This window comes from Apteryx rowi, unplaced genomic scaffold (assembly GCF_003343035.1).
Source record: "Apteryx rowi isolate R43461 unplaced genomic scaffold, aptRow1 scaffold_3, whole genome shotgun sequence".
NCBI lineage: Eukaryota > Metazoa > Chordata > Aves > Apterygiformes > Apterygidae > Apteryx > Apteryx rowi.
In genome coordinates this window covers 576034-599607 of record NW_020449418.1, presented here as the reverse complement: position 1 = coordinate 599607, position 23574 = coordinate 576034, and the positions used below count along the sequence as shown (strand labels likewise).

At 35.9% G+C, this 23574-nt stretch overlaps 1 protein-coding gene across 2 annotated transcripts in view; it reads left to right on the top strand.

Annotated features, from left to right (window-relative positions):
- The window catches only part of ATRNL1 (attractin like 1), a 568892-nt gene that overhangs the window by 415097 nt on the left and 130221 nt on the right, over positions 1 to 23574 (top strand). For both annotated transcript variants that reach the window (XM_026069767.1, XM_026069766.1), the window contains exon 27: positions 8369 to 8476. In XM_026069767.1, the coding sequence (XP_025925552.1) occupies positions 8369 to 8476 (108 nt within the window). The remainder of the gene's footprint in view (positions 1 to 8368; positions 8477 to 23574) is intronic.

Below are 23574 nucleotides of genomic sequence, written 5' to 3'. Positions count from 1 at the left end.
CTAGCTTTAAAAAGAGGGGGGGAAAAGAACAGCTGGGTCATTACGGGCCGGTCAATTTGCTATTAATTCTTAGGGAAAGTACTGGAACAAATGATTGTTTAAATAATCTGTAAGAACTTAGAAGAAAGCAAAGATATGAGTAGCATTCAATATTGTTTTTTTCAAGTACAAATCATGTCAAAGCAATCTGATTTCTTGATATGACAGAATGGCAGACCTTTTAGATAAGCAGAAAGAGGTAAATGGCATACGGCTTGACTTTTATAAGGCTTTTGGCAGTGTTTCACATAACATTCTTGTAAACATCCTAAGTAAACATGGTCAAGCCAAAACTACTGACATTCACATTATAATGTAAAACTATACTCTTAGAGTAGTTAATTATCAGTTGTTCACTGTGAAAAGGGAAAGGTATATCAAGTAGGGTTCTGCTGAGATCTGATTCTAGTGTTGATTTAAGTGATGGAACAGACCACATGTTTATTGCATATGTGACTGTCACTGAAGTAAGAGAGACTGTAAACATATTGTGGGACAGAATTATAATCTAGACAAAAGAAGACAAAAGAATCTGAAATAATTGACTGAAATGCTGCAATTCCACAATTCTGTAATTGGCAAACACGGGAATCTGCACTGAAGAAGGAATAACCACCTGCAAAAATGGGATAGGGGAAATGTTGTTAAGCATATTTCAGAAAATGAGATGGGGTTATAAGGGATTAGAAGTGAATATGAGTCATCATACTTGTGTTGTGCCAAAGGTACTGGCATGATATTATCAACAAAAAGATCTAAGGCCTGTGAAGTGACCCTTCTCTTCCACTGGATCAAGGAGAATCTCAGGCAGTTGGAGAATACAGAGGGGAACATTGAAAATTGGAGCAGGAGTGGTGAGATAATACTGAAATATCTGGTTCTGTTAAACTTCGGAAGGTTGAGGGGAAACTTCAAATTCATAAAGAGCTCCTGTAAAGAAGAGAGTATTTTTTCTTAGTTGTAGAGAGGGAAGTGCTCTCCACTGTAGACAGGACAAGAAGCAATTGACTTAAATGTCAGCAGGGAGATTTAATTTAGATTTTAGAAAAGACCTTTCCAACATGGCGACAGTCAGGCACTCTGGATTTCTGGAGCACCTGTGAAACCTCCATCACTGGGTCTTTTCAAGAACCTTGCACAACACATGCTCGGAGGGTCATAATCACACTGCAGCCTGCCTTGGTGTAGGATGACTGCACAGAGGTGGACAAGGTGGTCTCATGCTACTGTTTATCCCCATTTTCTTTTATTAGACAGTATTGACTATCTTTAAACCTATCTGAATTGCCATAGAAACAACCTAAAACTTTATTTCAGAGGTGGGAATAATCAGCTTGACATCTGTTGATGGAAAAGTCTGTTGTCTAAGATAAGTAACTAAAGCAGCTTGTAACTGTTGTGATAATAATGGATAATATTCATGGTGCCTCATTTCAAAAACAGTGGCTTAATAATATGGATAGGATACACTGTGATTTTGTTAATGTAAGGTAGTTTCATACTGTGTCTATTCCATTTATAAACATGGCACTTATGTTTAAAGTACTACACTAACAGTGTTAGCAATTCTTTAGAAGATGTTTTCAAAAGCATTTATTTAGGTGACACCATTGTAAATGAAAGGAAAGAGTTCCAAAGATTGGTCTGCATGATCTAAGATACTTGAATCTCTTTTTTGTATTCTGAAATAATTGATTTTAACACATATTTTAATATATTCATTTATAAATAGCTGTCCTTGGCAAATACAGTAGAATGTCTTATGTGGAAACATTTTAACATATATAATTAGTGGATCCTGTTCTCTTTTTCTGTGCACACAGAATTAGTTTGCAGAATAAGTATTTTTAGAAACTTTATGTGAATTGAAAATGGCTCTGCTAGCTAACAGCAAAATAATCACGATTTGCTGAAAGGGTTTTTTAAAAACCACTTGATTAGGGAGAAAAGTGCAGTTCTGGAGTTAGCAAGGCCTACAGAAAGACTTAAGTACCTCTTGAGGAACCTTTAAAATGATTATTGTTACAGAACTATGTAAATGCGCAGCATGAATTCATAGTGCACTAAGTGAAATAGAAGATAATAGGATTAGGTCTCGTTTAGCACTTCTTAAATTTGAAAGCAGTGCATTGTGGTAGAGAATTGAATTTTGAGCTTATTATTGATTCTTAGCACCCAAAAAATCTTTCTATGGTAAATTAATTTTTAGGGAAAAATATCTGAAGATTTGTTCAGAACCTTATGTTAACATGAACCTCCAGTCATAAATTATTGGCAAATAAGTATAAACCACTGCATCATTTCCACTGCAATCAGCTGCTTTTTATGCTCTCACTCTTTTAAAAATGGGAATTCTATTCCAGAACAAAAATGGTCCTAAACCTGAAGTCACAGTAGATTCACATTTTGCTCTTTGCTTACTAATGTGCAATACATTAAATATCTGTTCCTTGGATCTAGCAACAAAATGACCTTTTCAGGGCTCATCCTTTTTTCTCATTTTTGATTTGTTCAAGGGAAATTACAAACGACTGGTATTTGGTTTCCAAAAGGGATACATAAAAACTTGACCTTTTGGTACTGTTATTTTTTGGGATGTGTACACTGTATTTTAAGTATGTCTTAGCTGTTGTTTGCTGGCCTATGTCTAGTTTAAATAACCCTTCATTTTATTCAGTGTAAAGCTAGGACCAGAAGTATAACTCCTCTCATTTTTTTTCCCATGACAGACCTTTACACACCCCTGAGATAATACTTTTCTTCAGGCAATTTTAAAAGAAAGCGGTGTGGAATAGGCTCTGATATCTTAGGAACTTTCCATGTAGCCTGTTACGTAGTGCAAATAGCATGTCATACCATCTCCATTGCTGTAATATCTAAGTGCCTACCTGAGGGCTCCCTTGTGTCAGTGCGCTTCCCATTTAACAGAGCAGGAAATGAGTCACAGAAAAGGTAAGTGTCCAGGGTTATTGATGAAGTTCGTGAGAAAGGACAAATGAATCTGGACTGTCAGGCTGCTGTCCTAGGCATGGTTATTCCTGCTGCTTGGTTTCCTAAGCCAGCTTTTGTCCAGCTTCTTAAAGTCAATATATTTCCTGCAAAAAACGAATGATGGGCTTTACACTTTTCCAGTGAAATCAGCTAATTTGGAAATTATCCATGTCCAGTAAGCTATTCAATGAGTAAATAAGAAATTCCTCTCCTTTCCAGCTATATAAATAGCTAATTTAATTTGAAGAGATTTATAATACCAATAGTTACACTGAGAAAAGTTATAGAGATGGCAATCTTTGTCTTGTACAAATTAAAGCAAATGATCAGAGCTACATTGAATTATCACTGTGCGTAATTCAGTTTGAGAATAAGAATTTAAGATTTTTGAAGAGAGTTAAGCTGTATTTCTAATTAAAAGGCTTTTGATCTCCAAGTCAGATGTGTGTGGTCATTAAACCTATTTAAGTTACTGCTGTTGATTAAATATGGCAATAAGAAACCTCAAGAATGTGTGGTGAATGACTGAATAGTGCTGCTTAAACAGACTGTTTTTGCAGGGCTGTCCATGTAAATTTATTAATATTAATTTTTACCCTCAAAGTTTGTCAAATGCCATATGATCAGAAGTTACTCAATGCACCTCTCCTTGATGTTTTGATGTTTTCCTTATTGGAAAATACTTTTTTTTTTTTTTTTTTGAAAACTCAGATTTGGCTCATGGCATTGTTAATGCTTTAGTCATAGCCTTTTAGTGTCATTCATAACAGCAGTTCACAGCACAGAAACAGGAGTTGAAGAGACCAGGTTGCAACAGTAGACAAGTCAGAGATGGGTGATGAATAAGCAGAATAGGAGGTTCAGATTAGACATTTGGAAAAATGTGTTACTAGGAGGGTAGTGCAACACTGGAACACGTTGCCAAGAGAGGTTGTAGAATCACCATTCTTGAAAGTTTAAAATACTCACCTAGACAAAGCCGTAGGTGACCTGATCTAGTGTTGGCAGTAATCTTGCTTGAGAAAAAAAAAAAAAAATCCACAATGTGAAAGAAGAAAGCCTAGGCAGAAGTCTGCTGTTGTTAAAATATCCCCTAAATAGTCATCCTTCCAACTGCCATATTCTTCCTTACATCTGAAGCAAGGTACTGAGACTGCCTGCCTCTAAACAGTTGAAAGGAAAACTTTCTTGGTCTGGCTGCCAAAAGTCTTCCTAACACCTTACAAGTGCTTGCCCCTGCTTCTCCCTCTCCTAGCTGTCAATCTGTCCCACGAACTTTGGCATACACACTTTTCTGTGCGTGCTTTATGGCACATTCTTTAACAAATACCTTGCTACCAATGGACTAAACTATAGGTGCCAGCCAGCAGGAGAAAGATCTTTGAATCGATTTCCCTATTCATCCCATTATGGCACTAAAATGGTCTCATCCTTTTCAGCTATCCTATTCTATCAGTCTCTGAAGAATATCTGTTACTGTCCAACAAAGACAAAGCACCTGTCATAGTTCCAAAAAACTCATGTGTTTTATTAGGGTTTTTTAAATCAAGGATTTCCTGGGAGGGTTATATGGAAAGCTGAAGAAAAGATCATAGATAAAGCAGTGCTAGTCAGAAGAACAGTATCACATTCCACAGGAGAGACCAAGTCTTAAAAAAAAGTGTTGTTATAAATAGGAAAGAGAAAAACAAAATTTTAATGCTTCCTGAAATACAAAAGGTTTGAAACATGTCAGCCTGGGCCTACCAAAATATTGTATTTGGTAATGTTAAGACATTGTAATTTTTGCCTGAAGTGTTTTATTATACCTGAATATGACATCAACATTGAAACATTTTGAGTCTAAGTCTAAATACTGTTAACCAAAATAAAAAATCCAAATGAAACATTTCTACTTAAGAACTTCGCAACAAATACATTTTCTCACGGAAAATTATACAAGTTGCTGTGGAACATCTTAACTTCAACCAAAATGTATCGATAAGAAGAGAATAATCCCTGTCAGAGTTTTTCTGATCAACTTCAAAAGTAATTTGTATACCCAGGAAAATATTTTCCTGTGATATGTTTATAGGTGGGGAAGCAGGTCCTATTTGAAAGGAATTTATTGACAATTTGAGCAAAACTCAAAATTAATATAATCTGTGGACCAAGATGTCTACATATCCATGGACAGTCGGCTGAAATGTATATTTCCATGAGAAGAGACTAATTATGCCAGAATGGTGTTTTTTATAAGAAGTGTTCTCAATTATATAAGTTTGAATAAGAAATTGCTGGACTTATTTATACTATCCTAGCATCCTACTGTTCTTCACTGATGACAAATACAATTACAGTTAAGAAAAAAACCCTCTATAATAAGATATAATTTAAAAATTAAAACTTTGAAATTGTTGCATAGTTTCAACAAAATAATAGAGATGCCTAAAAAATGAATTTTGTCAAAACTCACGGACTTATTGAGATCTAAAATTACAGTAAAGCTTTAAATCTGTTGTCTGATCAGTCAGATAAAATGCTTCTGAATTTCTCAGTTCTGTGAGGAAGTCAGGGTTTGAATTTCCCATAATTTTAAGTGAATATTTAGACATAATCTTAATCCTGAATACTGTAAATGTAAGGTGTCAAATATTAGATGGTAGTAATGTCCATCTGTTTTTTGTCTCCAAGTAAATATCTCTAATTACTGAAGAAGTATGAATTTATTTTGGTTGTTTGTTTAAGTGCAGTCAACTTTGGGGGATTTGGAAATGTAAGTAAAAACAGTGTAGTTCCACTATCCTATGTTTATTCTACCTGAGCTATGATGACAGCTGTGTGTTTTTTCATCTCTTTTGGCTGCTGATAAAAAGGTAAGAAAGAGGTTCTTCACTCTTCTTACAATACCTATGCTTGGATGAATTATTAGAGAGTTTTCCTAATTCTTGGCCTATTGGCTGAATTACAGGAATTTTCCATTACCTTTAAGGGCTACATGGGAACAGCATGTGATTGGAGCACAGTGTGTCAGACCTGAATGCCACCTGAGATGTGATAATCTGACTCACAAGATTTTCTGTAATTCGAATTTTGCTTTTGTCCCAATCTTGATACACGAACAGTTGCAAATAATGGGAGTTAGGGACTTTTTCCATACACAAAACTGATTTTAAACATCATAATATCTTACTGCCTTTCTCCTCATTCCCCCTTATTTCTCCTGTTCTGCACCTCACAGGCAACTTTAAAATGGTGAACAGAAAGAAGAAGTATTTTGAATAGAGCAGTTTTCTTTGATGTGCAAGTGCTTGACTGCCAAATTCAGCAGCACTTCATGTGTAGCTGAACATTTAAAAATTTTTGTTCTTGTTTAAAGAGCTAATTAAGAATCTTTCTAGTACTTTTCTCAAATGATAGAGTTATAGAGTAAATTACAGAGACTACCTTGTGAATGAAAAAGTTTTACTGAACACATGGCCGGGAGCAGAGGTGAAGAAAACTGTTAGTCTTAAAAAACACAGGCCATATAAAATACACATTCCTGTATAATCTGTATTAAGTAAATTTTTTAAATAATCATTTGTACATTTGGAGCATAGGTTATTCTGCTCATTTAACTGTTTTCCCCAAGCAATTCTGTGTGTCAAAAAAAAAACCAACTTTTTTTTTTCCATTAAAAAGTAAGCATTTACCAATAGCTCTGTATACTTAAAATACTGTAATGAGTTCCATATGGCATGACTACTCTAATAACACTGTTTGCTTTTGTTTTTGTTATTTGGGGAAGAAAAGGAGCTAGATATATTAATTTTAGCATCCAGTGACTCAGTAGTTTTATGCTTTAAATTTTTGTGATCTCTGTTAAGGTTTTGGTAAGACTGGTGGATCATAACAGTTCTTTCTGGCTGTAAAATCTATGAATATATTACATTGATGCATAGTAAATCAGTATACACAAACTGCCAGGTTTCTTTTTCAAATGAAGGGTTAATACCTTCATTTTTAACTGTCTAGATATTCAAATTGTTTTTTTATTTATTCTGAATATAGAGCAAGTAGTTTCACCCATGGACCTATCAATTATTCACTTGTTATGATATAGTGGGATCCCATTTGTGCAGGTGCTTACTGACAAATACATTAAATGTTTATAAAAAAGGGCACATAGGAATATACTGGGAGGGAGTTAGGTGACTACTGTACTGTTTTGATTTTAGTGTTACTAGTGCTATTTTAGATTTCTAAAGACAATCTTAAAATGCAAATCAAGAAAGAATGCATGAGAATTTTACAAAATAAGCTTGCTGCGTTGTTACACACTTTAAATCAAGAGTGTTTAATAATAAGCTGCAAGCAAATATTTGCTTGTATACCTTCTTTTATTTCAAAGGGTTTCACTACATCACCATGCTAGCATCATTGAAATTCAAAGACCAGTATCTACAGTTTTAAGCTTTCCAAAGAAATAATAGGGAGTAAAACCCTAACAAAATGAAATTTAGATCTTTTCTAATAAAATATTTTTGCAAGCATTTTGTCTTTTCAAGATGCTGTGACATCCTGTTCAGTTGAAGGAGCACACGACTTTAATTGCACGACTCATTCACTTTAAATATTTAATAATACTTTTATTAGTTGCGCTGAACCAGCAAAGTAAGATCTGTAATATCTAGTGCTGGTCATCATTTTTATTCATCATGGTTTAATAAGCATTATAATTACAGATTGAGGAAGAAATATGAGTTAGCTTTGTGGTTTTGCTTGGGACTTCTGTGCACATTGGTGTGATTGGAAGGGATTATACAAGCTCTGTGAGCATAACTGAGCATATTTAAATACAATGATGCAGGCTTCCCAATACTGACACATTATTCTTCATATTTAAATAACTGCAAAAAGATACTGCATTAAATTATGAGTCCCGACACTATTAACTCCATCTGGCTTAGTACAGAAGTATGGAAATTTGAAGGCCGAGTGGACTTGTTCTTGACAGGTGTTTTAATACATGCTTTATCAATGGAATTGGACTTCAGCTATTTTTACCAACCATTTCCCAAATCTGCTTCCAACTCACACAAATGCCTAAGTTATTTTGAGTGCACAGTTAGTTAGGGGAGCTTTCATTTGGAGATTTTGTCCGAGTTCAAGCTGAAAGACCATTTGTAGACAACACAAGCCCTCCAGGTTCAGTCGTCAAGTAAATGTGGATGTGATAATTTATAATTTTGATATTATAAATATGTCTGTTTGCATGCTATTTGCATTCTTATGTTTTAATGGGAGGTATGGTAGGATAGCCTAATATCTGTGCATTTTTTAATGTTTTGTTAAAAAATCATTTTTTCCCCATCAGCAACTTATGCGAGAGCGACAGCAGATGGCCAGCCGCCCCTTTGCTTCTGTCGATGTAGCACTGGAAGTAGGAGCTGAGCAAACAGACTTTCTACGAGGGCCATTAGAGGTAGGAACAGTGGTGCTGACAAGGGACCATTGTGATTTGCATATTTATATTGCTAGTCTCATCTGCATCTGCTTCTGAAACCGAGCAGTGTCTGATTACCTGGAACTGACAAGTCTCAGCTACATATGTTATGCCATTTTCAAGGTGCATAGTTTTAATAGTATGACATGAGCTGTAACAAAAGCCACTGGAGAATCTATTAGCCTCGGCTAGAGTGACAGTCAGCTCACCTGGCAGTGCTTTCTTGATGGATAAGAGCTGAAGGAATTTAAGATAGATGCATTAAGGAGGAAGCAAACCTCATGCTCAGTCCTTTGAGTACATAGTGCCCCCTAGTTAACATCTATCTTAATTATCAGAGATTACAGCAACCAACCAAATAAATAAATAACGCAGCTGTGAGTTAAATTTCAATGTTCTGTCTTACATGTACAGGTTTAAACAATACAGAGTATACCTCTGCATATTTTCATTTGTGGATAATGGCTACATTATTGCATTCTTTTATTGTAATTGCAGTACAATGAAAAAGAAATAATAGTATGCAAGGCAATGTACTATTGGAATAGTGTAATAATGCATGAAATGCACTCTGGAAGTTTCACCTGCAAACAGAGGGAGAATTCCAATATGTCGATAATAATGGATATCTAATCTAGGTCGGGCTTTTGGTAGAACATAATTCTTTATTCCTTTACTTTTATTTACAATATTGTGTTTACAGTTATTACTTTATCTTATTTATGGTGGGACCTGGGAATGAGGTGTGATAGCTCTGAAATCTTTCCAGATTGTAGTTTTCTTTTCATTGCTGCCAGTTCCTCTTAAATTCAAAGCTTCTCTTACTTTTCGCAATAGCCTCTTTCAATGGAAGATTAAATACACTCTATCAAATCTCTGAGGTTCATGGAGGAGTGAGCAATGTGAAAAACAGATTCACAGCAGAAAGAAAAAGAATCAGCTCTTGAGTACATATCAAATTGAGGATCTCTGTCATGTTACTGTATAGGAAGCAATCACAATTGTTCTTGCTGACATAATTTAAATACTTGGAATAGATAGGGCATAAAAATGTCATATCTCTTTGAAGAAGCTTTGCTGTTTTCTGACCAAATGCTAGAACACTGAACCCCCCACGTTCATCATCTTTCTGTCTCCTTTTATCTTGGATCAGAGGACCTCTCTAGCTCCCTAGACTGAGGACACAGTATACTGTAGTTAAAAGTTAACTTTTTTGAATGTGATTTCATTGTTTTTATACTTTTATCTGAGAACATTTTCTTTGTTGTCTTTTCAGGGGGAGGCAATGGGTGGGAGCTAAAGAGTCCAAACTCTGATTTTTTACATACTGATTATTTAATTAAACTTTAAAAGTAAACATCACAAGTTAATTACCACATTTTCTTCTCTGGTATCTTTTATTTAGCAACTAAAAGAGGTAGATGTGGAAATATTTTAATTTTATTTTACAGTTTTTATTAGCTTTTTCCTCCTAACCTAAGTATTTTCTAGTAATTGTTTAGTGTTCCATATCTGTGATGTTTTTCCTAATTAATATACAGATATACACAGAATGGAGACCATTCAGAGTTTCCTCGGCATTACAATACACTGATCTATATCAAAACAAAGCATTGTGCTGAAGATTAGATGATTGTGATTCAGGGTATGGATTGGCCTTTGATGTGTACTCTGTAAGAAAGAGCTGTATGAAACTATTTCAGGTCTATCTTGAATTTTCAAAAGAAGGGCAATAAAAGTCATAGCTGCCATTCTGTTTTTCATTCTCAGCTGTCTTTTGATTTGAAGAGGATTTGGATTATACGTGTATTGCCAAGATGCAATGCTTAAACACAAGGATAGCATGAAACTAGATAGGTAGCTGTAACTTTATTTTGTTGGATTAAGTTAGAGTCACAAAATTATTTTCATAATCCTGTTATAGCTGGTGCCCATTGTGTTCATTTAAAGTTAGATATTTTTCAGTAAAAATGAATAATATGCAGTAACTTTCTTCAAAATGTTCCACTTGCATTGTAGAGGCCTTGCACTGACATGCTATGGGTTCCAATTTTAATGATGTTGCTTTGCATCCCCTCACCTCATACTTTCGTTGATATTGTGTGTTACTCACTGATGCTTTGGACCAGATATAAAATCAATGATATTGCTGGTATACTTTTATTGATGTTGTAATAACTCCAACACTTCCAATGACATTGTATTGATCCATGGGTCCTTTGAGCACAACATACTGTCATCAATATTTCGCATAAATTACTGCAAGACTCCCTTCAACTACATAGTAAGAATTCTGTTCATTAATGTCATCTGGCTTATAGGATGGTGGTTTTGTACAGCCAGTGTTCTATAATATTATTTATGGTCTGATACATGTCAGCATTCGTATGACTATATAATAATGCTAGTATGCCATTTTTTGGCTCTTGTTTTATTTTTGAATTTAATTTTAAATAACCAGAACAACTGTTTTACTATAAGGTTTTATGCATTTTTTTGTCCAGTGTTTGGAAAGCATGTCTAAAAAGGAAAGAATCTGGATACTGTGCTTAAAATGATTGACTAGTTTAGATAGTTACAGTATAATTAATAATATTTGGGTCTATTTTCAGTTAGCTGCAATTGGCAATAGGTCAAAATAAACTCTTGAAAAATTTACAGAGGAATGCTGAATCTCTTTTATTTCGGGCTCTCTTCCTATTTTTAAACCTTTATCAGTCAGTCTATCTTCCTTAATATTTTGGCAACAAAATGACACTATCCTGGTATTAAGACCTTCAAAAGACGTTAAACTGCATCATATTCCTCCTGTTTTCTACTGTCTGAGTACGTTTTCAGGCATTGGCAATAGTCTTTGCTCTTCCCAATTTAAACCGTATAATTCAACTGTCTTTACTTTTTCAGGCTGCCTTTCTATATAGCTGTAGAAGAGAAACCCTCACGTCCCATCCCTAGCAGCTTCACATAGGTGGGGGTGCAGTCTGTTAATGAGCAGGGAATGAAAGCAGCAGAAACTGCTTGTTCAGAGGGTTTGGTAATACTGTGATATTTTGTGATAGTGTCATAATTTTGTCCGTACTAGAATCATGAAAAATGAAAATGGCATCATTGATAAATAGATACAACACTTCTTGCCACTCAGTGCCCTATGTGTTAAAACATTTTTTATTCCTTTGATTTCTTTTTTCTAGACATCTAAGCCATTTCCAGACCTGGCTGCGTTTTGCTGCTCAGCATATCCCAAAAGCTAAATCATTTAGGTTATCTTCATATTATGAGTCTCCTATAAGGCAATTTTTTCCCCCAAATATAAATCCCTTTTGAAGATTCACTTCCACTATGCTGCCTACAGTCATTTTAGTTAATCTGTATGTTAACTGAAAAGAAATAAAAATGTTTGTTCCATCCTGTTTGCCCTAACTTCTGGGTACTTGTCTGCCCATTCATAGTTTATTAATTTTTTTGGAACAGAGACAGATTGTTCCTGTGAAATATGGCGAGCAGTACTATAAACTCTAATGTATGGTCATCCTAAGTCTCTGAACAGCAACATCTACTCTGCTACATCTGCTGGAATAAAGACAGATGTATTATTGCCTGCATAAGAACCAATGCAGATTTGCTCTTGTGATGATCATACTTTTGATATCTGCACAGTATAACTTGGATATACTTTTTGCAAATCAAAGTTCTTTAACAATTATTTCTGCAGAAAAAAAATGCAGTAATCCTTTCAATCGTTTTGCCATTGCGTTACTGCATTTCCTGTAGAACTGCCACAGATATTAGGTTATTCTGTACTTCTGACAAAGTAAGATGGTCTCCAGAATTTTGAATTTAAAATAAAATCTAGCCTTTTTGCTCTAGTAAGCAGTAAGTAATATTTATGGTACATTAAAAAAGTTATGAATTTCAGGCACTTCTAGTAAGCATGAAACAAAGATCAGCCATTATTTCCCATTTATTGGAGCAAAATTGGAAGTGATTCCCCAACACTAGTAACTATCCCCATGCCAAAAATGGCTATTAAAAATCAGAGTGACTAATTAAAACACAGTAAAATACTGTACCAGAGGTTTGTGGGGTTTAGGTAATTGAAGTTCATACTAATAAGCTCTGCTGCTGGTTTCTCCTGCCAATAAAGTGTCAGGGCTTTTTAACTTGCTTTACAAATAAATCTAGTTTAGTTGGGTTCATTTTATTGTTTAATTTGAATAATTTAATGAGTAAGTTTTGAAATTGCAATGTAATTATACTTCATTATTTTGTACCAGTGAAACCAGTTGTATGCTTTATCAGCATTAAACTTGCTTTATTTTGATGACATAATGTCTTAATATCAAAAAAGAGGCTCTTTCCAACTCTTTGTTACAGGTCGTCAGATTGTCCCGTGATATTCTCAGTTCCTAAATTTAGTCTTGGTCTCAGGGGCTAAATTCACTCCCATTGTAAAAGGGTAACAGTTTATTGAAGATAATCACAGAATCACAGAATCACAGAATCACAGAATGGTTGAGGTTGTAAGGGACCTCTGGAGATCATCTAAGTCCAACCCCCCTGCTCAAGCAGGGTCACCTAGAGCACATCGCACAGGATTGCATCCAGGCGGGTTTTGAATATCTCCAGAGAAGGAGACTGCACAGCCTCTCTGGGCAACCTGCTCCAGTGCTCTGTCACCCTCACAGTGAAGAAGTTTTTCCTCATGTTCAGATGGAACTTCCTGTGTTTCAGTTTGTGCCCGTTGCCTCTTGTCCTGTCGCTGGGCACCACTGAGAAGAGTCTGGCCCCATCCCCTTGACACCCTCCCTTCACATACTTGTACACATTGATAAGATCTCCTCTCAGCCTTCTCTTCTCCAAGCTAAACAGGCCCAGCTCTCTCAGTCTTTCCTCATAAGAGAGATGCTCCAGTCCCCCAAACATCTTCGTAGCCCTCCACTGGACTCTCTCCAGTAGTGCCACGTCTCTCTTGTACTGGGGAGCCTAGCACTGGACGCAGTACTCCAGATGTGGCCTAACCAGGGCTGAGTAGAGGGGGAGGATCCCCTCCCTCGACCTGCTGGCAACACCCTTCCTGATGCAGCCCAGGATACCATTAGCCTTCTTGGCCACAAGGGCACACTGCTGGCTCATCATAATGATGAAGTTGTTCCTAAAACAACTAGGCATCAGGAACTATCAAAGACCATTGTACCTGCACTTCTTTCTTACTTAAGAAGTCATGTGATATAATTTTTAATGTTGCAGATGTTGCTCCCACAAGCCTATTGGGCCAGCTGAACTCTGGACATTTAAAAATACTTTTAAACAATATTTTTGTATAAAATACTAATGGACCTGATTGATTGTTCTTTATTGTTATGGTGGTACAGAGTATCTTGTGGGACAACCAGACATTCTCCTCAGTAGGGGAAGGATAGTTTTGCTGGCTAATCTATCTCTTTCTATCTGTATCATGGTAAGTGCTGAGGAAGATGTAGTGTCAGGTATAGCATGCAGCTCGTGGGCTAGTACAGACATGATAGTATAGAACAAATTCCAGGTTGTTCTGAATAATTCCAGGGACTGCAAAAGCCCCAGCCTGATTCAGAAGAGCAGAAACATAGTTTAGATACACCTAACCTGTCAGTTCTTTTCAACGTCATTCAGAAACCAGGGCTGCACAGATTCTGTTTGTAACTTACCCTGAGAAGTCTTTGGACATATATGTGAAGACCTGTGGGTGTTTCCAGAAGTCTCACCCCTTAGTTTGATTCCCATTTTCCTAACTAATACTTTTATTTCCTAGTAAAGTTTTTTATTTGTTTGTTTTTGTTAATTCCATGTTTGGATTAACCAACTGACTATTAAACTACTGATTCTTCTTTAGATTAATGTGATATTACATACTGACAGCACAAGGGCTTCATGAAATGTGACCTAATTACTGTTTACTTGCACATGAAAGCCTACTTGCACTGTCACAGCTGTGTTAAGCGAGATTGTATAAATGAGATTCAGGATCCTCACTATCTGCTCCTCTCGCAGCTGGCTGTAACCTTAGTTTGTGCTCCCCATGATTCAAACAATTTGTAAACATCTAAAAGGAAACAAAGAGACTGGTAAGCCCTAACATGTAATCATTGTCAAGAGACTGTGTCAAACCAGTCTGGATTCTTTTTCTGTCAGGATAACAGGGCCTGTGGATAGGGTAGAAGCAGTGAGCGTCTTAGCCGTTGACTTTCATCAGATTTTTGACAGATGTGTTGACACACGATATCCTCGAGTGAACAAACTAGTAAAACTAGATCTAGATGAAACTACTGTGTGGGTGTGAAACTAGTTGAGAAACAGTACTCTGAGAAAAGCGGTCTGGTTCACTGTCCAAATGTGAGTATGCACTGAGAGGTTTTGGGGGGCTTCTGCTGAAGTCAGTTGTGGGTCTAATTTTGATTAATGACCTGACTGAAAGAATTGTGAATATTCTCATCGAGTTTGTCAACAGTAAACAAGAAGGAGATGCAAGAACGCTGGGGGGGACAGGAGTGGAGCATAAAGTCACCTTGGCAAGTAGGAAAGATGGTCTGAAGTAATGAGATACAATTCAATAAGCATACATGCAAACTAAGGCAGGAATAGTTAACTGCACAAATACAGAATGGGAAATGACAAATGAAACAGCAGTTCTGAAACAACAGACTGAGGATTGTAGTGGATCAGAAGCTGACTGTGAGTCAGCACTGTCATGTTTGTGCATAAAATGAGAAGGTCTGTCCTGGAATTTGTGGAATTTGTGAGCAATCTATTGTCCATAAGATATGTCTGTAAATCGAGTTCTGCTTGGCATTGGAAAGACCTTATCTAAGTACTGCAGCCAGTCTGTGACAGAGCAGCTCAAGGAGGACCAAATGAGGAGAATCTAGATGAGAACAATGTGAGCAATCAGAGACTTAGAAAATTCAAATGCAAGAAAAACTCAAAGAAATTGGAGTAGACTATTGAAAAGAATCAAATAATAACCTTCAAATATGCAAAAGGGTAGTAGCAATCAGGAGGGCAATAATCTTTTCGTGTGCACTGTAAGCAGCAGGTGGTCTAATGGACTTAAATTGTAGCAGGAGAGGTTTAGGCTGGATATCAGAAAAAACTTCTCATCATAAGAGTGAATCACTGGAAGCAATTGCCTGGGGAGGTGATGGAATGTCTTTTATTAGAAGCCCTTTAGAACAGGTTGGACAAACATTTCTCAGGAACCGTATACCTAGAGCTGCATTAGCTTCTCTCCTTTCAGTTCTGTTTTTATTATTATTCTGATTGACTCCTAGCTCTTCCTTCTGCATACTGTCTCAGAATTTTCCATTTATGTTGTTTGAACACCTTGATTACCTTTGTTACACTATTATTTTTCTATTACAGAATATTCCTGACCCTCCTCTTCACTTTTGCTGCTATTTTAATTGATTCACTTCTTCAGCTTTCTTGCAAGATCAGAAAATATTAAGCTATCTCTGACCCTCAGTTTTCTTACTTCTTCCAATTTCTCCATGACTGTAGGTTTACCAAACATGATCTCCAGTCCCTGGTGGAATAGCCTCACTTTTCTCCCTAAAGTCTGTATTCATGATGTAATTATTTCTTATTTTAACAAGTACGTTGCCATTTTTACAGCCTTTCAAAATCTAGACATTCTATATTACTAGATCTTGGAGAAATGTAGTCAGATGATACTCATGATGGAAGAAAAGAATCTGTATGGGATCACCTTTTCTGTTTTTTTATATTACTCAAACGTTATACTAAATTTGCTTTCCACTGTCTCAAGAACTCCATTAGCTCGAGCTACACTTTGACCTTAACTGCTCAGTGCATTCTTCTCTGCCCACTCAGTCCTGTTTGTCTGGAAAACTTTCTCCTGACTTATTGAGTCATTTTATTTTAAATCCTGCTTTCAAATCTTTCTTTTTTCCTTTGCAAATGATTGATTTTCCCTAAGCATCCTTTTGTGATACCATGTATGAGGGATATTATATCTTATATAAAAAATCATATTCTGTAGCTCTTTGCATAGAGAAAAGCACTCACTTGAAAGCAAAATAGTGTAGTCCCTCCAAGAACTCCTCCCTCTAGAATGTGCTGTTTGTCACAAAATAAAAATTATAGATTTCACACTATTTATTTCCTAGTGCAGTAGTTATATGCAACAGTGTAGCATTACCTAATCAAGTATATTTACATATGCATAAGATTTTTGTTGCTTCTCTTTAAATTTCTGTTTAGAGATGTGTGAACGTTCTGAGCCTGTGATTCAGAACAAATCCTGAATCTAGTTGCTCATGCATACTGGTCACAGCTATGATTTTTTTGTATCTTGTGTACTATCTCTAGTCAATATAAAGTGTATAAAAGTTCAATTCCTTGTCTGGAATCAAGTTAACAATATTTCAAAAATTCTAAGTAATAATTTTCTCCTTTGGCATATGGGAAATCTAATAATAGTCTGAAAAATGCTGCATAGAATAAGCCACGTCATCTTTTAACATGGACCACAGCTTTTGCTAAAATATATGCTAACACCTCAAAACTTGCTGATGTCTTGACAGAATCCTTAACTTAGAGAAGTTTTAAAAATTCTAGATTAGTTCTGGTATGTAACAAGTTTCTAAACTTAAAGAAAACACATTTTTAATCCCATAGTTTTCTTGTTTGAATACTCATTTCTGTTGACTCAGTTTACCCTCTTGGCTAAAGATGCATTGTAAGAATGCCTTAAACATGATGTATAGGTGATTTATATAGGTTGATCTCCTAATATTTCATGCTAACAAGAGGTAAAGCCTCTGCTTATTAGCTTATGAGCTAGAGGATCTGTGAATCCTCGATTAGTTCAGAAAATCTGTTTTTTTTCAAGTTTTTCTGACAGAAGTGTATCTTTCCACGTCACAAAATTTATTTTGCACATACCGCATAATCAGATGATTGCAGAAATTGCTTGGATATAAATACACGACTTATGTTGAACAGAATTGCCAACAAATTTCATGCTCAGTTGAAACAATTAGCAGAAATTTTGGCTGACTAACTAAATGTAGGTGTTTCAGCAGTATTGGCATGCTGTGAATAGAAATTGTTAAATTGTTCTATTATGCATAGTTGCAAATTGAAAGTATCAAAATACATATTCTGATTGTTTTCAAGCAGAAGTGTTTAGATGAGTCTGTAAATGTTATGAATAATGACATTGTACATGTCCTGTGTTCATTAGGATTAATAAATACAATCTTGTCAACATCTTATTTTATAAAGTAGATATAAAATTCAGTGAATACAAAGCAAAATATATATGTATGTATGTGTAAGATTATCTTTGAACAAGGCTTGTTTATGGGAATCTTGCCTTGGGATACAGCAAACCATGACAATGAGATTTATCCAGAACTCTTTAAACTGAACACACTAAAGTATGGAAATAATTACACTACTAGGATAATTAAAAGGCACACTGATCGAAATTCTCCTTGATTTAGTTTATTGGGCCTTTCTGTACACCTGATTTGCACAGGCCATTCTCTGACAGGCTGCTCTTTCGACTTATATGCATTTTATTCGTATTTCATTTTTTCTAGATCAAACGCTAATTCTCATTTTCAAAATAGGATATTTCTCTCTTTAAAAGAACACAAGGAGAGTAAGGAAATAGATATTGAAACTAATCTCTCACGAGCCATTTCCCATGTTTCGAGATGAAACTAGCTACTGTATTGTGGTGTTTGATATTTGGCAACTTGTAGTTCTTATCTGTACCTCAGAGGCTTTAGCTGAATGCCATTTCCTAGCTCTGTACTTGAGGTTCAGTTCTTCTTGCCAACAACGATACATATTGAAACTACAGTGGACAGGAGCTACTGTTCAGTTACTCGCAGTAGTCTTGTGATTTTGAAGTGATAGACAAAAGTGTAGTGCCTTTTATTTTTTTCACATAACTTTCCAAACTGCATTTATTGGTAGATAATCTAATAGGTTAGGTCAGTTTTTACTGGAGTTTATCGAACCAGATTTGAGTCTGAAGTGAGTATGAATTCACAGTCTGCCTGCAGTGGACAATAGATGATTGAACCTCATCTGAGCCCAAGAGCCATCCAATTTGCTTATTTTCCAAGACTACCTGATCCAGCAGGCACTTTCCTACTTAGTTTATGGACTCTAACTTTCACAAAGTTACTAGCTGAACTTTGCCTGCAACTGCAGAAAAGACTGAAATACTATGTCTGGTCAGGACTGCAACTAACTAAAATAATTCTGAAGGTGGCTACCTTTTGCACAATATTGTAGTGAGTATAGCATTTGTCCATAAGGTAAGAAAGCACTGAGCCTGAGAGGGACTGTGTCTATTTAGCCCTAAGGATCTTGTATGCATGCGCACTGATTTTTACGGCGAAGAAGAATGGATTAATCATGTGGATGGAAGGAAAAAAGACTGGAGGGAATCTGACTACTCTAATAATCTGGACACTCATCTGGAAGGGGGCAGAACTGAGCTTTCCATGATGTTCAGATACAATGTAAAACATTCCAGCAGGCAGGATCCAGAACTGTAGAGTATACTCTTTCCAACTTGGTGTCTAACTTTGGCACTATCTGCTGTTTTTTTGGCATCATCGCTCTTGAATTTGCGGTTGCACAGCTGCTCAATTTCAAGGAAAAGGATGGAGCGTGTACCTGTTTAGGTAAACCATGACCCCCTTGGGAGTCGAGTAGAGCCTCCTCAGCTCTCTCATTACCTGGTACGCTACCTGGATCACTGCTCTAATGTCTGTGCTATCGTACAAATGACAAGTCCCAGTCCCACTCTTGTTACATGTCCATCATTAGAACTGGAGGAATATGCTGCCTAGCATTTCTTCTTGTTCCCTGTGCTCTCAGTGGAAGAGTAGGTGACATATATTTTAGATGGATTAATTTTGCCTCTGCATATTTTGAGAGGCAGTTTCTTTTCATACTGAGTGTTTAGAAAGATATGATAGTAATTGCAGGCAGACTAATCACTTTTTTGGTGTGAGGAACACAGAATTTCAAAGAGGCCAGGATGAGGCTGTGTATGTAAATTGTAGGAGATGGATTCCACTTATTGGCTTTAACAAAGCACAGGTAGAACCATGGCATACGGTATTAGCTTTAGTAATAATCTCAACTTTTTTCTATTACATAAAATATCATAAAATTCTTAGAGATTGAAAAATGGATCAGCCCAACCAAGATTTAGGGCCTAATAATATGTTTCTTTAAAGGTTCTGAAAGAGTTTTTTCTCCTTGTAAAGTTGCTTTTGTAGAACAAAGGATTTTAGGAACTGTGGTAAAACAGAAGTAACAAAGGCAATTGGACTGCAGGGAAATCAGGAAGATCAGTTCAGTAAGTTTGTATCAGGGCCATCTCTACAAGAGGAACTCCTTTAAAAACTAAGCTGTATTTGTGATATGTGATTGCTTTCAGTTATAAATGTGGTATATTTTACAAATCTATTAGAGTTTCTTATAACAAAGACTATAAAACATTACTGCTTATTAGTGTGAAGCAGTAAAATTTTTAACATATGTATAAAATAAAATTTTCTTTTTTTCATCTTTGGTACGTATTCAACTTACTGGAATTTTATTTGAAATAGATTTTGACTTTGCAAGTGCTGTTGCTCATGCTATATCCTTGTCAACATGACCTTTTTCTTATCTTTATTATCCAGCTTATAATAAGAATCTGGGAAGTTTAAAGAGACACTTGATATCAGCTTCTTGTCTCAAGTGTTCAGGCCTTTAAAAAAAGATGTACAAATATTGAACCAGCTGGAGTTAATAAATAAAGTTATTATTCAGTACTACAAACACCTTAATGGTTATTTAGCAGTAAAGCCACTGAGCTTTTGGAAAAGTAAACAATAACAAATTATTTTATAATGGGCATTTTTTTTTAATTGTAGGAAACAGAAGAAATCAAAAGTACCCTTTTAAGCACGCTATAATATCAGTTTATTTGTAAAAAATAAAAAAGCACTATCCAGTGACTCAAAAATATCATTTCTGTTTGGAACAAACACACCAGTATAAGATTTTCTTTATAATCTCTACTAAATATACCAAGAGGAGCTGACACAACTTTGGCAATGAGGTCCAATGAGATCATTTTCCYCTGGGCATATGGGTGCATTAAAGTGCATATTTCATTGTTCCATGAGGAATATTTTCAAATGATATTTAAAAAAAAAAGATTATATATTGCCGTTTTCTAATAAACAGGGCCAATGAAATAACATTAACTGAATATGAATGAAAAACCTCCAAAGCCTACTCTCCTGTACGCCTATGCAGCCTCAGGGCTTAATCATGAAGGGCAGTGTGTTATCTGAGTTATATTCTCCCCTCACTTGCTGATCTCAGGAAGATAAGGTTGCACCAGGTCCAAATCCAGTACAATACACATCCACTAGGGCACAGTTAAAACTGGACTAGTGACATTGTTAGTGAGGTAGAGACACGGTTCCCCCGGAGTACCTGCCTTTTTCAATCTCTTTCTTCCTGTATGCCTCTTCTGTCCAGCAGAGATGTGTCTCAACTTAGAGAGTTACTGTATTTAGTTGACCTACTTGTAGGGTCACAGTTTGGTCCCTCAAACTTATAGTTACACTGATGGATTTTATTGAGGAATAGTAGATGTGTTTGTGTGTGGTCAAATGCAGAATAATTGCAGAAATACGGCAAAATTATTGTTAAAAATACTTTTATTTTTCTCTCCTCCCAGTATAATTTAGAGGTAGAAGTTGTACTACAAGCTGAAAATTTAATTTTCTTTCTCTCAAAATATTTACAGCATAATTTTCTGGTCTAGTAGGAAACTTCCATGGGCAGTATCTGTAGAAGTGAGTGCAAAGCACAATGTCTTTGTGATCTATCAAAACTTTATACCCATTTTGCCGCTATTTTGCACAAGGAATAGCTAAAGGTGGTATTAAATAAGCTTCTGAAACCCAAGTATCTTCCTTATTTGTGTCTTTCTATTACTTTCTATTATATAAAGATGTAACATCTCAAGGTGAAAAGGAAGTTAGCAGAGAACTGGATGGTGTATATGAGCAATATAGGACCTTGAAGGAAAGCAATAATTCATGTGTGGCTTTACAGGAAGATTCAGGCTGCTTTTGGAGCAACAATTATATATCCATAAACATATATGCTTGCATAAAACTACTTCTAAATCTTCCCTAATGTGACCTCTTCACTGAATGAGAAATATATTGCCAAAATCTGTGAGCAACCCAAACCATAATCCCCAAAGCCTAGACATAGTGCTACAGTTTTCATATGCACTGCATACATGCATTGATATTCACAACAGGAAATGGCATAAAAACAGTTCATTTAGTGTAGGCAATGTTCATGGAAGTTTGGTGCTTATCCATGACAGATGAAACGTGGTTGTGATGCTTGGAAGAGGACAACAGGAAGCTATTGTATGAGTTCTATCTAATAATCTAACAAATATCATTCAACTCTAAGAACAAAAAAGTCAATATTAAATAGTAGTCCTGAATCATATGTTTTACATTATTTTTCCTGGTGGTTGAGCTGTTGTCAGTTCTTAGTACTTAGTGATTCCAAAGATTAGCATTTAATTTATTAAAATATAATATGAAGAGTTTCTTGAAGCCTTTAGCACCAAGACTTGACTGGCAATTATACAGTGGGCATAGACAGACTGAAAAGTAAGTACTGCACAGGTAGATTCATTCATTCTGTTTATAATAGATTAATCACTTCTGCCTTTTATCATTATAATGAAACAGAACTTGATCATCACTCGTTGCACCGTGTGTAGGAGGTTTCACTTGTATTTAGTTTATGTAGGTGCTTGTTTGTGTTTATCACCATAATGTCTGATTGCTTTCTGGCAATGAATGGAACATCATTGGTTACTAATGTCTGTCACATTTGTTCTCTCATCCTATCTCCAAGAAGAAGAGTGTGTAATGTTATGCTTTGTTTTATTTGGTGTATATGTTTTGCTGTGCATTTATGTGAGAGAAAGTGAAGTCAGAGAAACCTGTTTGGGATTTTCGGCAAATGGTGGGAAAGTTTGTAATAATCTGCAGACCAAGTAAGATTTCAATTCACATTATTGAGCTAATTCTAAGGAAGCTCTGCCTCCTGCAATACTTGGAATTGGTTTTGCTCCAAAAAGTTCCATTGTGCAGGATGAGCAAAACTGTCAATAGTTGGTTTGATCTCAGACCTTCGATGTGCTGGCCTGGCCACTGAGTATCTTGAGGATAAGGATCTGAAACCTTGAACTTGACATATTCTTTAGAAAGCCAGAATAAAAAGCAAAGGGTATGTTTGACATTTTTTCAGCAGTCTCTGCAATAGCCTTTGCTACTGAGGTATATTCTGTTGCTCTGTTTCAGATGGTGTTTCCAAAGTGCTGAAAACTTTGTGTCCAAGTATATCATAGAGCTGTAGTCTCTCTGAGAAGTGAAAATAGTGCAAATAGCTCATTATCTACCAGAATGTGGGGCAATAACCTTGAATCAACTGGGAAAGGCAGAAAGCGTTACTCAGAAATGCTGCTTAATGAGAACTGGGACCAAATGAGAGATCCAAGAATTCTTCTAAACAATATATTATACAAATCACTTTTGGGTATGTCTTCTGTGTAATTGCAGAGTCTTCAGAATGCTTTCCCCTGCTCAGCTATGCCTTACACAGGTTTAACTCCAACCAGCTTTTTTTCATCAGTATGGAGATCTTAACCAAGCACTGGTCTGTTTCAGCATTATGATTACTAAGATAGTAACATGGTGAACAGTTGCGATGGATGAACGCAACTGTTTGTTAGTTGAGTATTTACAGCACTAGAGATCACATCCTCTAATCAGCTGTTTGGGGGACTTTACATTAATAGGACAAAAGAACTGATCCTTATTAGGAGAGTTCATGTTAAGCTGAAATTCAATATTACTACAGGCTTATCTCATTTTATAGCACTTCGCTTTAGTGTGCTTTGCTAATACTGCATTTTTTACAAATTGAAGGTTTGTGGCAACCCTGTGTCGAGC